Source organism: Peromyscus leucopus, chromosome 13, assembly GCF_004664715.2.
Source record: "Peromyscus leucopus breed LL Stock chromosome 13, UCI_PerLeu_2.1, whole genome shotgun sequence".
In the NCBI taxonomy this organism is placed as follows: Eukaryota; Metazoa; Chordata; class Mammalia; order Rodentia; family Cricetidae; genus Peromyscus; species Peromyscus leucopus.
Genome location: NC_051074.1, coordinates 3,839,481 through 3,852,985, shown reverse-complemented (window position 1 = coordinate 3,852,985; position 13,505 = coordinate 3,839,481). Strand labels below are relative to the sequence as shown.

Below are 13,505 nucleotides of genomic sequence, written 5' to 3'. Positions count from 1 at the left end.
CACACACACACTAAAAAGGGCACATAAAGGTGGCTGTGACTACTCTTCCTCACTGGACTTTTCTGGAGCAGCTGTGACCCTACTTCTGCCACTGGAAGGAGCCACCTGAGAATAAGGACAGAAAAGAAAAAGGAAAAAGGAAAAAGGAAGCTGGCTTTAGAAAAAAAAAAAAAAAAAAGAAATGTTTTCTAAACCAGAAATGCAGTGCTGGCACACGCCTTTAATCCCAGCACTTGGGAGGCAGAGGCAGGTGGATCTCTGTGAGTTCCAGACCAGCCTGGTCTACAGAGTGAATTCTAGAACAGTCAAGGCTACACAGAGAAACCCTGTCTCAAGGAAACAAAACAAAACAAGAAGGTGCTGGGCTGTACCTTGTATGCAAATAATTTCAACAGCTGGAAGCCCAGCCTGAGCTGAGAGAGTGAAGCCCCTGCCAGAGAGAAGGGAGCGCTGTGGACCAGGAGCTAGCCAGCCTCAGCTACATAGTAAATTTGAGGCTGGCTTGGGCTATATTAAGACCCTAACTCAAAGAACAAGAAGCGGAAGAGAGGGGGTGGGAAGAAAAGATAAATGAACCACGGCTGGCGACATCATCACCCAAGTCTCCCAGATCCAGCCATACCTGAAGCTGGCCCAGATAACTCCTAAGTTAACATTCGTTAATGCTAAGTTTTACTGCAGTTGTAAAAGCTCTAACCTAGCACTCGGGCGGACAGTACAGCTCTGTAGAAATGCCCTGCACAGTTGGGGCTGTCGCTTCTCCTGGAACACCAGTTCACACACTGGCTCCCCTTAGCTTGACGCGGGACCAGTGCCTGGTCTTTGCCAGCGCTAACACCGCTGGGTCCCAAAGACCTCCCGACCCGATGGACTTTATTCCTCTTAGGCAGCCCACTAACAAACAACCTTCCAAAGAGTGTTTCCCAGTAAAAACAAATGGAGCTGGAGAGACCACAGAGCAAGGTGAAGATAAATCTGCTGGGACTGTGGAGGGATTGCCACGCTGGGAACATCCAGGCTGGAGCAGCCCTTCCGGTGAAACGTAAAACCCAAAGTAAATCACTGTGGTCTCTGTCAAGCCACTGTCTGTCCCCGGGCTTTTCCACCTTCGCTCATTCTTTCGTCCCAACTCCACCTTCCTGGGCTGCCCAAACTGAATCCAGAAAACAGTGGCTGGGAGCCAGGCACTGAGAAATCGAGGTGTCAGAGGTACTGCAGGTGCGGGGTGTGCAGACCTCGGAGCGCGAGTCGTGGAGGCGGTGCTCGCCACAGAGCCTCTAAATAGAGCCTCCTTGCGGAGGACAAACACATTCCAAGCGCTTTTAAAGACGCCCAAGCATGACCTGGCCAGCGGCCTTCGCTCCCCCAGCCATTTTTCCGGTCTCGGCCCAATTCTGGAAATAATATTAATAGCTTGGTGGCATTTTCGGTGTACAGACTACTTTGTGACCTTAAAAGGCAAAGGTCGGGCCGGCGAGATGGCTCAGCTGGTAAAGACGCTTGCTACCAGCTCTGACCACCTGAGTTCGATCCCAACACCTGCATGGTTGAGGTCAGAGGACAATTTGTCCTCTGACCTCCACGAGTGTGCACTTCCTCACACATACACACTCACGGTAAATAAATAAGTGTGATTTTTTTTTTGAGACAGGGTGTCACTATGCAGCCTCTAATTTACAGAGATCGCCTGCCTCTGCTTTCCAAATCCGAGTGTCACCACACCTCGCTTACTGCTTTCCCGTTTCAAGTGGGGAAATGAGGCCAGAGAAGAGACCTCTCACGTGACAGGCTACCCATTGGGTCTCTGTATGCCCTCCTCTTCTGATGGGTGATCGGATGGGTGATAGGATGACGCCACCTGCAGCCACCATCCTAGTGACTAGTAGCAGGAATCAGTCCCCACCAGCCAGCGGCATCTGCAACCCAACCGGCTGGAAGGGGTAACCGACTAGGAGACGCCCTCAGGAGGCTCCTGGCCCCACCTGAGCCTAGGGATGCCCGTGTCTCTCGAGTTGAAATCAACCAAGTTCTCAGCCTTGGTTCATCCCTCAGACCCGGTGCGGAAGACTAGGATTAACTCTCGCCTTTGTTTTAAAAGATAACAGGACAATCCTGCTAATTTCTCCCTGAGGGATAAAGTTAAGGCTGGCAGGTGAGGGGCGCCCTGGGGTTGCTTCCTAGAAGGTGCTCAGAGCAAATATCTGGACCCGTGTGGGTGGAGGGGGACGGGTGAGTGAGTGGAGCGGGCAGGGGATTCCAAGGAGGGGGCTTTAGTGGGAACTTCGGAGCTGTGCCCGGGAAAGAGAGCTCCTAACTCTCAGATCCCTAGCCCGGCTAGGTCCCCGATCACGCGCAATGAACTCCTGTGCGCAAGATCTGGCTACACTGGGCCAGATGCTCACTGCACCCCTGGCCCCCTGCACCTCCTCCCAGCACCATCCCACTCGCAGCGCGGCCGCCCCTCGCCCTGTCCCATATCTCCCGTTCCTCGGGGGCGCAGGGCGAGCGCTCACATTTTGAACATGCTCTCCAGATCCCTGAGGAGGCGGCGGCTGAACTCCGGGAACTCGGTGTAGGGGTTGAAGACCTTGCTGCGGCGGGACCGCGCTGCGCCCTGGTGGATGTCCAGCCTGCGGTTCAGCTGGGCGCTCAGCTCCGAATCCGCGCTGGCCATGGGCGCCCGGGCAGGCGGTTCAGGCTCCTGGTCCCCCGCTGGGGCAGCGTAGGGTGCAGGCTGCGGGGCGCCGTGGTTGTTCTCGGCCAACGCCTCTAGTCTCAACCGGCGCTGCAGCTTGCGGGCCAGCTCCTCGCTGGACATGGTGGCGGGTGATGATGGTGGAGCTGGGATGGGCGATCCGGCACCGGGACGCAGAGGGTTGCGCGCTCTTTTGTGGGCTCGTGGCTTTGTGACGCTCGGCGGTGTCGCTCGGGACCCGGCGGTTGGGTAAAACCGCGGGTGGGCGGGGCGGGCAGGGCGGAGCTGCGGCTTTAAGGAGGCGCGGGAGCAGCAGGACTGCCTGCTGGACAGGGGACAAGCGGGTGTCTGTGCGTCCTAGGGGTCGCGTCTGCCTAATCCTCCCCGAGGCTGGGCACTGGAGGCTGACCCGTCCCTCAGTCCACGCACGGACCCTAAAATCAACTCTGATCTTGCCTCCAGCATCCACCCTCGGGGAACTGAGGGACCTCGTAGTCCCAGGGGACCAGTCGCAAAGACTAGGGAGTTAAGTTTGGCAACCGTTCAGGCAGTTCCATGCTCTTCCAGAAGCGCTCCAACCAGGGAGCTCGCGGCCTGGGACCCGCTGAGATGGGAGAACTGGGCGCTGACCTCCGCACGTCCCCACGTGTGTAGGGGGCAGTCGTTGTGCTGAGGCCCTGGAGGAGCAGATGCCCCAGGCAGTGCGGGGCTGCTTCTCATGTAGCACTGAAACGTTTCCACAACAAACTAAAAATACTAAACAAAAAAATAAACAAATTGAGAAAAAAAATTCCTGATTCCCGGGAGGTAAGAGACCAATGCTGTAAGCATCTTGGGTTATGCCTCCCCCGACCCCCGACACACACACATACACTTTAAAAAAAAAAAAATGTGAGGGCCACCACTGTGAAGAGGCTCGAAAATAAATAAGGCAACTTTTAAAACAAGAGATTGAAGTAAAAACAAGCAGCGCCGTCATTCTCCCTAAGGAAGGGTGGTGAGGACTGGCGTTACGTCAGCCAAGCGTGGAGAAACAGCTTGTAAACACGGCAGTGGGTTGACTGGGGACCAGCTCCGCTCGACCCTTGCGCTCTGAAGGCTGGGATGTGTCTGTGATGAGCCGGGGGCGCCGGCATCTGCTTTCAAAGGGGATGATTTGGTAGCATGTGCATCTTTGGGACCGAGGGCGGGGTGGAGGGGTGGGGGGTAATTCAGAGACTGTCTGTGCTCTGAGGAAAATGTAATTCGATTAGCTGGGCGTAGGGGATACACGCCTATAGTCCCAGCACTCAGAAGGCTGAGACAAGAGAATTCCAGGGCCAGAAGCCAGTCTGGGGTTCATAGCAAGACCCTCTGTTTCAAAACAAAGAAAAAAAATTACTGGAGGGAGGTATGGCTCAGTGGCAGAGTCCCAATGCTTAGGGTGAAGGAGGCCCTGAGTTCAATCTCTAGCACACACACAAAGTAAAATATGTTTCTTTTTTAAAGCTGTTCAAGAAAATAAGTCATTAAAATAAACGTACTTTCCCTGGGCATGGCTATTCATGCCTGTGATTCCAGCACTTGGAAGGCTGAGGCAGGAAGATCATAGCAGCCTGGACCATACTTACACTCTTAAGATTCTCTGCCTCAAAAACCAAACCAAATCAAAACAAAACGGTTATTGGGGAGTTAGTAACCATAAGGGGTTCATTTCAGTAGCAGACCTTTATACTTGTCATGAAAGAGAACCTAGGTTCAAGTTGGAGTGTGTGTGTGTGTGTGTGTGTGTGTGTGTGTGTGTGTGTTTAAAATGCCACTAGGGGTCCAGCAAGATGGGCCTAGTAGATAAAGGTGTGTTATGTGATAACACTTTTCCTGGGGAGACAAAACATACTAGTCTACTCACCCCAGATAAGGAAACCCACTGCAGACCGGATATCATCAAAGTCCAACTTGGTGAACCAACAAGTTTGATTGGGATTACTTTCAGGAATATAGGTGAGGGGTGACTTGCAGGAGCAGGAATGACTCAAAGACAGCTGCATAACCAAGGCCCACTCCAGCATGAGTGACAGCTCACAAAGCTGGGAAACCGGAAGGAGGCTGCACAGCCTGCAGGCAGCTCAGCAGGCTGGAGGGTGTCCTTTCCAAGTGACTCTGTTCTCAGCCTCTTCCAGCAGCTCAGCGGGTCTCAGACTCTGTTAGGGTCCGAGAGAAATCTCATAAAAGACCATCAGTCATGTATGCAAACAACAAGAGCGTTTATTATTTCCAACATGTTGGGGTAGCCAATGGCGACCCCAAGAAAAGTTCACAGGCTCCTTTTATGCAGGGCTAGGGGAATTCCAGGGAGGAGGGATTAGCCTGGGGGCTGATTGGTGGGAGGTCCTAGTGGTTAGGGACTTCGTAGTGGCAGGAAAGGGGAAGCTATCTTTAGCTAACAAGGCTATGGGTGGCTGCTGAGCCAGCAGAAGGTTATGGGGCACCTGCTGATTGATTAGAACTGCTGGCCTGGTCCCTGGCAGGGCTGTTAGAAACCTGGCATGGATCTGCTCTGGCTCCCGGCTCTCTCAGCTCCTCTAGGCAGCTTTTCTCCTCCGAGAGTTTACTCCAGCAGGGAGTGGCCTAGTGAATCTAGTCAGTTTCAGGGAGTTCTTTTGCTGTTGTTTACCTCCTGGCCTTAGGAGCTCCCATGCAGGATGGGGTGTTTGCCGTAAAGCCTGACAACCTGAGTTCCATCTCTAGGACCCACCTTGTGGAAGGAGAGAACTGAATCCAGAAAGTTTTCCTCTCACCCTTGCACATGTCCAACATGGCAAGCACGCACTCACCTACCCACATATATACACAAAGTGAATATTTATGTATCTATCTATCTATATATATAGAGAGAGACAAGGCCTCACTGTGGAGTTCTGGTTGCCCTAGAACTCACTGTGTAGACCAGGCTGGCCTCAAACTCACAGAAGGCTGTCTGCCTCTGCCTCCTGAATACTGGGATCCAAGTGTTCGACTCCATGATCAAAAAGCTAACAGGCAAGGCTGGAGAGATGGTTCAGTGGTTAGGAGCACTAGCTGCTCTTCCTGGGGTCCCTGCTCCAGTTCTCAGCACCCACATTGAGTAGCTCATACCCACCTATAATTCCAGTTCCAGGGAATTCGACACCATCTGGTCTCCTCGGGTACCATCCCCCCCCATACATACATTGGAACCTACAGCCACATAGTCATGCACACTCTTTAAAAAAAAAAAAGTTAAAATAAATAAATAAAGGCCCAAGGAAGCATCCCCTGGCACCTTGGAGGTGACATTTCAGTAATGACCAGCGGACGTGCGGGGGCCTGACTGGGCTGTGGCTCACAACACCAGTCATGTGGCTGGCATCGGATTCTCCCCTTCATTGCCAGCACACTGTTCCTCACACTTGCTTCCTGTCACTGCCGGCTAACCAAACTTTCACCTGTGATGCTCCTGGCACCGTCCCTGAGGCCCAGACCTGGCACAGCTGCGGGAGAATCCTCCGAAAACTCCACATGTAAACGTGGAAGCAAAAGTCTGGGGGATCTGATGCCTCAGCCCTCCCAGGCCAGGCTAGCAGGTTCCAACTCCCCGGGATGCAATCCTCCTGGGACCTCTAGGCTCTGGTCACCCACAGCTATGATTTGGGGGACAGGCCAGAGCCTAGGGACCAAAGGGACACACCAAGGATGTCCTAGGGCAGACACAGATTACCTGGGTGATGTCAGCTGTCTGTGACTTACAAAGCCAGGAGACTCTGGCATGATACTAAAAGAAGAATGTGGGGGGGACATTTTTGTGGCATGGTCTTGCTGTGTAGCACAGACTGGCTTCAAACCTGCCTCAGTCTCCCAGGTGTGGAGATTACAGATGTGCACCACCACAGCTGGTGTCTTAGGTTTCTATTGCTGTGATAAAGGCACCACCACCAAAAGCAATTTGGGGAGGGAAAGGTTTATTTGGTTTGTATGTCCGACCACAGTCCATCACTGGGGGAAACCAAGGTAGGCACTGAATTAAGGCAGGAACCTGGAGGCAGGAACTGAATCAGAGGCCATGGAGGAGTGCTGATTACCGACTGCTCCCCAAGGCCACCTGCTCAGCAGCGGCACAACCCCAGCAAACCGGGCCCTCCCACATTGGTCATCAATGCAGACAATGCCTGCAGACTTCCCCACGGGCAATCTGATAGAAGCATTTTCTCAGCTGAGGTTCCTCTTCCCAGGTAACTCTAGCCTGTGTCAAGTTCACAAAAAAAACGTAACCAGGACAGATAATGAACAATGCCCTTTCTTGTACCTCACCTGACACAGCCCTCCCACAGCCTGGGCATGGCTGCAGGAAGGTCCCACTCCACTTAGCAGCCGTTCCCTCAGAACCCTTCTCCCCTGCTCCCATATATCCATCCTCAACCCTGGTAATCAGCTCTGAGTTCCAGCCCCGAGGGTGGCTCAATTCTCCCCACCCCCACTCCTGCCCCAACCAGGTTTTCCCAGGTGACAGTACCTTCATTTTCAGGAACTTAACCCTCTGCCCACCTGCATGCAACACTGATGATCAGGTCATCCAACAGAAAGAAGAGACATGGCTTTTGTATTTTAAATTTATTTTACTTTACTTTTGATTTTTTTTTTTTTTTTTTTTGAGACAGTGTCTCATATAGCCCAGGCTGGGCCTTGAACTTACTGTGTAGCTGAGGCTGGCCTTGAATGCTTGTTGCTCTGACTTCACTTTCTAAGTGTCTGGATGACAGATGTGCTCCATTGTGTTCTATGCAAAGTATGTTAAACTTTGCAGTAGCCAACAACAAAATGTGTAAAAGAAGGTCTGAGCCGGGAGGTGGTGGCGCACACCTTTAGTCCCAGTGCTCCGGAGGCAGAGGCAGGCGGATCTCTGTGAGTTCGAGGTCAGCCTGGTCTACAGAGCAAGATCCAGGACAGGGACCAAAGCTACACAGAGAAACCCTGTCTCGAAACAGAGAGAGAGAGAGAGAGAGAGAGAGAGAGAGAGAGAGAGAGAGAGAGAAGGTCTGAATGTGGTTAGTAGCTAAGTGCTTTCTTAGCACACACAAGGTCCTGAACATACCTCCAAGACTTCCAGCAACTCTCTCTCTCTCTCTCTCTCTCTTCTCTCTCTCTCTCTTCTCTCTCACACACACACACACACACACAAAGATGAAAATAATTTCAATATATTTTATTAAATCCAATATGTGCCGAATAGTATCATCACAACATGTGAGCAATATTAAAAATATTAGTAAGTATTTTATATTATCTTCCTTCCCACAAAGATTTGAAATGTGGGGTATAGGCTGTGAATCTGTGCAGTGGGGCTGGGGAGGGGTACAGTGGGTAAGGGCAGAGCTCTGGCAGCTCTTCCAGGGGACCATGTCAGGGGCTCACAACTGCCTGTCACTCATCTCCAGGGGATCTCCGCCCTCCGCGCGCAGCTGTACTCACAGGCTAGCCTCACACAGACACACATATACACATAATTTATAAATAAAAATAGCTTTTAGGGGTTGGGGATTTAGCTCAGTGGTAGAGCGCTTGCCTAGCAAGCACAAGGCCCTGGGTTCGGTCCTCAGCTCCAAGAAAAAAAAAATAGCTTTTAAAAAAGCAGCTCAGTGGTAGAGACGGAGAGCAAGCACCAGGCTCTGGGTTTGAGCCCCAGCAAGTTGGGGGGGGGGCGCGCGTAGAGTATACTATACAATTAAGGGTATTTCAGGTGACACTAGCCAGTTCCCAGGGCTCAATAGCTATGTGGAGCAGGTGGCAGGCAGGCCTACAACATGTGCACTCTAGGTCTAGGGCATCTAGGAGGTAGTTGCTTCTCTCACTGTTCCCGCTGCCAACCCTCACTGGGGATGTGTTAGTACTTCTCAGGTCTCTGCTGTGTCCTCTGGACCCTGTCACTCCAGCAGTGTGCAGATCCACCCACATCCACCCAGTGTTCTGTGGATCCCTAGACCTGAGTGGGGGAAAAATGCAAGTGACGTCGTTGCTCCAGACACTGTGCCATTGAAGTCTGGGGCCCTGGCCACAGGAAGCTCATAAGAGTGGGTGGAGCTGCCTCTCCTTCAGAGTGGACTAGTCCAAAGTTGAAAGGTTTGCGTAGTGTTCGGCATATGCTGACAGAGTTTCTTTTAGAGGTCTGGGGATACCACACTTCATTCAATCCCCCAAATTCTTCGCCTCAAAAATAAATATTGCTCAGTGGTCGAGCATTAGTCTGGCATGTGCAAACAGCCACAGCCACAACAAAACCAACCAGGGTGGAGATCTGTAATCTCTGTCCTCTCTATCCTAGCTCTTCCCTTTAGACGCAGAACAAGGACTTCTCCATCATGGCCACATGAGGAGGAGAGGCATGCTCTAAACTCAGCTCTTGTCACTTTGCGGCCACGTGCCCTCGAATAAGTGCTTGAACTCTCTGAACTCCAGTTTGCTCCTCTGCCCAGCAGAGACGATGCCAGGGCCTTGGAGGGCGGAGTGTGATGGGATGCATGACAATTGCTTACTGCTCAGCACACGTCGCTATCGGACCCACTGCGGCAGTGGACGGGCACAGGGACTTGCAGGGGGTGGGTGGGCAGGCAGCTCCAGCCCCAGGGCTTTCTGCCCTCGGCTGTAGGCACTGAGCCAAGCGGAGGTGGGGAGAGTTTAGGACCTTCGCCACATTCCTGCCATGCAGAGGAGGCAGCTCGGCCCTCCGGCTTTCTAAAGCCTGAGCCAGGGAGAGTGGTTTGGAGACACCAGGGAATCCCCATGAAAACTCTTGGTCTTTGCAGCTTCTCTACCCACTCCAAAGTTGTTATGCAGCTTAGATCTTAGCTACATGTCTCTCTGAGTCAAGCCACGCCCCCATTGAAAGGTTCCCCCCACACACACACACCGTTTTCCCTACCCTGCCTGTCCTGGAACTCAGTCTGCAGACCAGGCTGGTCTCGAACCCACAGAGATCCTCCTGCCTCTGCCTCCCGAGTGCTGGGCTTAAAGGTGTGCGCCATGTCTGGCAACCCGGTAATTCCTAAGTTCTCTTTGGTGGACTAGGACAGTGGTGAAAGAGGTTTGGAGCATGTGTTAACACCCTTCTCCCGTAGTCTAGTTATCACGTGGTCAGGAAAAACAGCCTCAGAACAAATTCTGGTAAAGCAAGTTCAGGCCTGAACTACAAAATACAACAAAAATCCATAAACCCTCTTAAATCAGTGGCTTGAAAGAGTGCCTGCCATTAAAGACCAAATTAACAGGGCCCAGTGTGGAAGAATGGAGGAGGTACCCTCAGAAGGTAGCTACGTCAGAGAGACGGCATGCTCTCGAAGGGAATGGTGGGGTCCAAGCTCCTTATTCTCTCTTTGCCTCCTGATGGTTTGCTGCAGACCCCCAAACAATGGCGCCGGCTGACCATGGCTGCAACCTCAGATGATTGTCTAGAAAGATGACCAGCATACCACATATATTCAGTGACAGCAGCCCCCTCCTCGCTGTGTGTGTGTGTGTGTGTGTGTGTGTGTGTGTGTGTGTGTGTGTGTGTGAGAGAGAGAGAGAGAGAGAGAGAGAGAGAGAGAGAGAGAGAGAGATCGAGATCTAGGGCTTCAGAGATACCAGGCAAACACTTTACCAATGAGCTGACCTTCAGCTCCTTCCTGGCCTGCTTCCTTCCTTCCTTTCCTATCTTTCTTTCCTCCCTGCCTTTATTTTTTCCCTTCCTCTCTTCCTCTCTCCCTCTCTCTCTCCTTTCCTTTTTTTTCTCCCCTGAGACAGGGTTTCTCTGTGTTAGCTATGGCTGTCCTGGAACTCACTCTGTAGCCCAGGCTGGCCTGGAACTCACAGAGATCCACCTGCTTCTGCCTCCTGAGTGCAGGGATTAAAGGTGTACGCTGCCACAGCCTGACCCTTCCTTCCCTTTTAAATACAGAGTTTTATTATGTAGCCCAGATTGACCTCAAACTTTGATCCTCCTGCCTCAGCCTTCTGAGGCCTGAGATTACAGGTGTGAGCTCTCATGCTCAGATCCTATGTTTTTTAAATGGTGGTAACATTGCTATCTAAACCATCGGATGCACCAGCCATTGTGGCTTGTGTCTATAATCCCAGCACCTGGGAGGCTGAGATTGGAGGTCAGGAGTTCAAGATCATTCTGAGATACACAGCATGTTTGGAGCCAGCCTAGGCTCCATGAGACCCTTCCCCCCAAAACGTACTTTTGAAAGCAAAAACTCTTGCCCTCTTCCCCAGCCCCTGGCAACTGATCTTCCATACTGTCTCTAGGAATCTGGCTCATCTAAGTTCCTCACACAGGTAGACTCCACCAGCGCCTGTCCACTGAGTGTCTGGTTAGTTTCTCTGAGCTGAGGTCGCATGGTGCTCCCTGTTGTAGCCTGTGTCGAGGCTCCTTTTTTTCTTTTCTTTTTTTTTCTTTTTGGTTTTTCGAGACAGGGTTTCTCTGTGTAGCTTTGTGCCTTTCCTGGAACTCACTTGGTAGCCCAGGCTGGCCTTGAACTCACAGAGATCTGCCTGCCTCTGCCTCCCGAGTGCTGGGATTAAAGGCATGCACCATCACCGCCAGGCGGCTCCTTTTTTCTAAGGCTGGTGATAATGCCGCTGTGTGTGTAGACTGGGTTTTGTAGGTCCAGGAGTCTATCTACCCAGAGTGCCTTCCTCCTGTCAGCTGTTGAGAAGAGGTCACCATAGAGTTCTCTCTGTCTCTGTCTCTCTGTCTCTCTCTCTGTCTCTCTCTCTGTCTCTCTCTGTCTCTCTCTCTCTCGTGTGTGTGTGTGTGTGTGTGTGTGTGTGTGTGTGTGTTAAGCCACACCAATTGCCTGGAAGGATGCTGTACCTCAATAAAAGTTTATTAAAAGAAAATGACTATGCTATTAAAAGAAACTGTGTCATTCAGCAAAGCATTGCTTCAAAGACTTGGGACATATCAGAGGCCCCCAAAGCCTCTTCTCAGAGAAAAAGAAATCTGCTTTACACCTGACAGCACCACCCAGGGCCAAATCTAGACTGGGCATGGCCAGACAGGCACAGGCAAGCTGCAGCAGGGACCTCCATCTCTTTAAATACAGAGCCTAGGCCTGGAGTGGCCCACGGCTGTGGCTACGTGAGACTATCTCAAACACCCTCAAGGACTAAAGCAGAAGATGGACTGGTGAATACAGGTGACACCAGCCTTCGCCCGGATGTGCATCTGTTCAAAGCTGCACACAGTGTTGCATCTACTGCGTGTGTAACAACACCACAGCACACACATCTAGCTCGGCCTGCAGGTGAAGAGGGCGGTGTGAAGACCGGGCTCTGAGGATAGGGTTGAAGGCTTCCTTTAGACGGTAGGAAACCCGCATCTCTTACTGAAGCCCACGCGGTTAATTGTTTATTTTGGATAACTGAGACAACAAAGGAGGGAATGGAGCCGGCTTAGCGGTTAAGAGCGCTAGCTGTCCTCGCAGCGGTCAGGGATCTGCTTCCCATCCCCGTATCAGGCGGCTCACAACTGCCTGCACCGCCAGCTCTGTGGGACTCCACCGTCTCTGACCTCTGGGCACCCCCCCCCACACACACACACACTCACCTCCTCTGCTGGATCTCAGGCAGGGCTTCCACAAGGAGGCCAGGGAAAACCACTGCGTACCAAGGGGACCAGGACAGCCCCAGAGGACACAGAGACCCTTGAGCTGACAAGTTGGCAAGAGTGAGCCTCCCACCCTTCTGCATCAGCAGGGTCAGGGCAGACACACCTCTCTGCCTCTGGCTGTGCGTGTCCGACTTGGTTCCTTCCTACCGACGACCAGCAGCAGCTTCCCGCTGGGTGGACATACCGCAGCTAGCTGACTGTTCGTGGTGAACACGGGCGCTGTTTTTGGTTTGGCCTGCGACTAGTAAGCTGCTGTGAGAATCGGTGTTTGCGACTGTGTGGACACACGCTTCGCACTGCTAGTTACTGCGAGTAGGATAGCAAATGTTTTAAGTATTGTGCTTCGGTTAAGACGGTCCCACTTGCCGGTGTATAGAAGTTTCAGAGGTTTGTAGTGTTCAAGGCAGGGGTGTTGGGTTCACAGTCTCACTGTGCTTGTCTAGCGGTGTCCGAGACCAAACCAGGGCTTTAACACCAGGCAAGCGCTCTGAGCCCCACCCCACCCCAGCCTCCTTTTTTTTTTTTTTTTTAAATATGGATCACTATGGATTACGTCACAAACTTTTGTGTTATCCTTGTGCAGGGGTCATACAGGGCCCTTAATCTTCTCTGTTGTTCCAATTTTAGTATATGTGCTGTGGAGGAGAACACTGACTGCCTTTTCTGGGGGTATCTTGCTATGTGACCCAAGCTGGCATCAAATTCTTCTTCCTCAACAGGAGATGTCTTCTGCCTCTACTCCTCGGCCTCCTGAGAGCTAGGCTTACAGTGTGTCGTCATGGCCAGTTTACGTCCTCTGGGGAATCAAAGCCAGGGCTTTGCTCATCCCAGGCAAGCTCTCTAACACTGAGCCACACCCCCAGCCTCACCGTGGTTTTAAATAGCATCTCTCCAGTGACCAGTGACGCTGGTTGGTGCTTCATGTCTCTGCAAACCCTCCATATATCTTCTCTGGTACCATGTCTGTTGGAGTCCGGGGCCCACTTCTGATTGCATGGTTTCTTAGGGAGCTGTAAAAGTTCCTTATATATCCTGGGCACAAATCCTTTGGCAGACAGGCCTTGAGGGCACTCGCTCTTACCCTGTAGCTTCCCTTTGAATTTATTCTTAGTAACTTCTGAGGCTCATGCTTGTTTTCATGTCAATAAAAAGCTCAAAGAGGGAGAG

The 13,505-nt window shown here is 52.0% G+C and overlaps 1 protein-coding gene and 1 pseudogene across 1 annotated transcript in view; both read right to left on the bottom strand.

Annotated features, from left to right (window-relative positions):
- Positions 1-2,922, bottom strand: part of Efhd1 (EF-hand domain family member D1) — a 53,748-nt gene extending 50,826 nt beyond the window's left edge. Inside the window, exon 1 of the mRNA XM_028876257.2 lies at positions 2,514-2,922. Coding sequence (XP_028732090.1) covers positions 2,514-2,818 — 305 coding nt within the window. The 5' untranslated portion in view covers positions 2,819-2,922. The remainder of the gene's footprint in view (positions 1-2,513) is intronic.
- A 9,954-nt stretch (positions 2,923-12,876) lies between these two features.
- Positions 12,877-12,989, bottom strand: LOC114697918 (annotated as a pseudogene).
- Between the last annotated feature and the right edge of the window lie 516 nt (positions 12,990-13,505).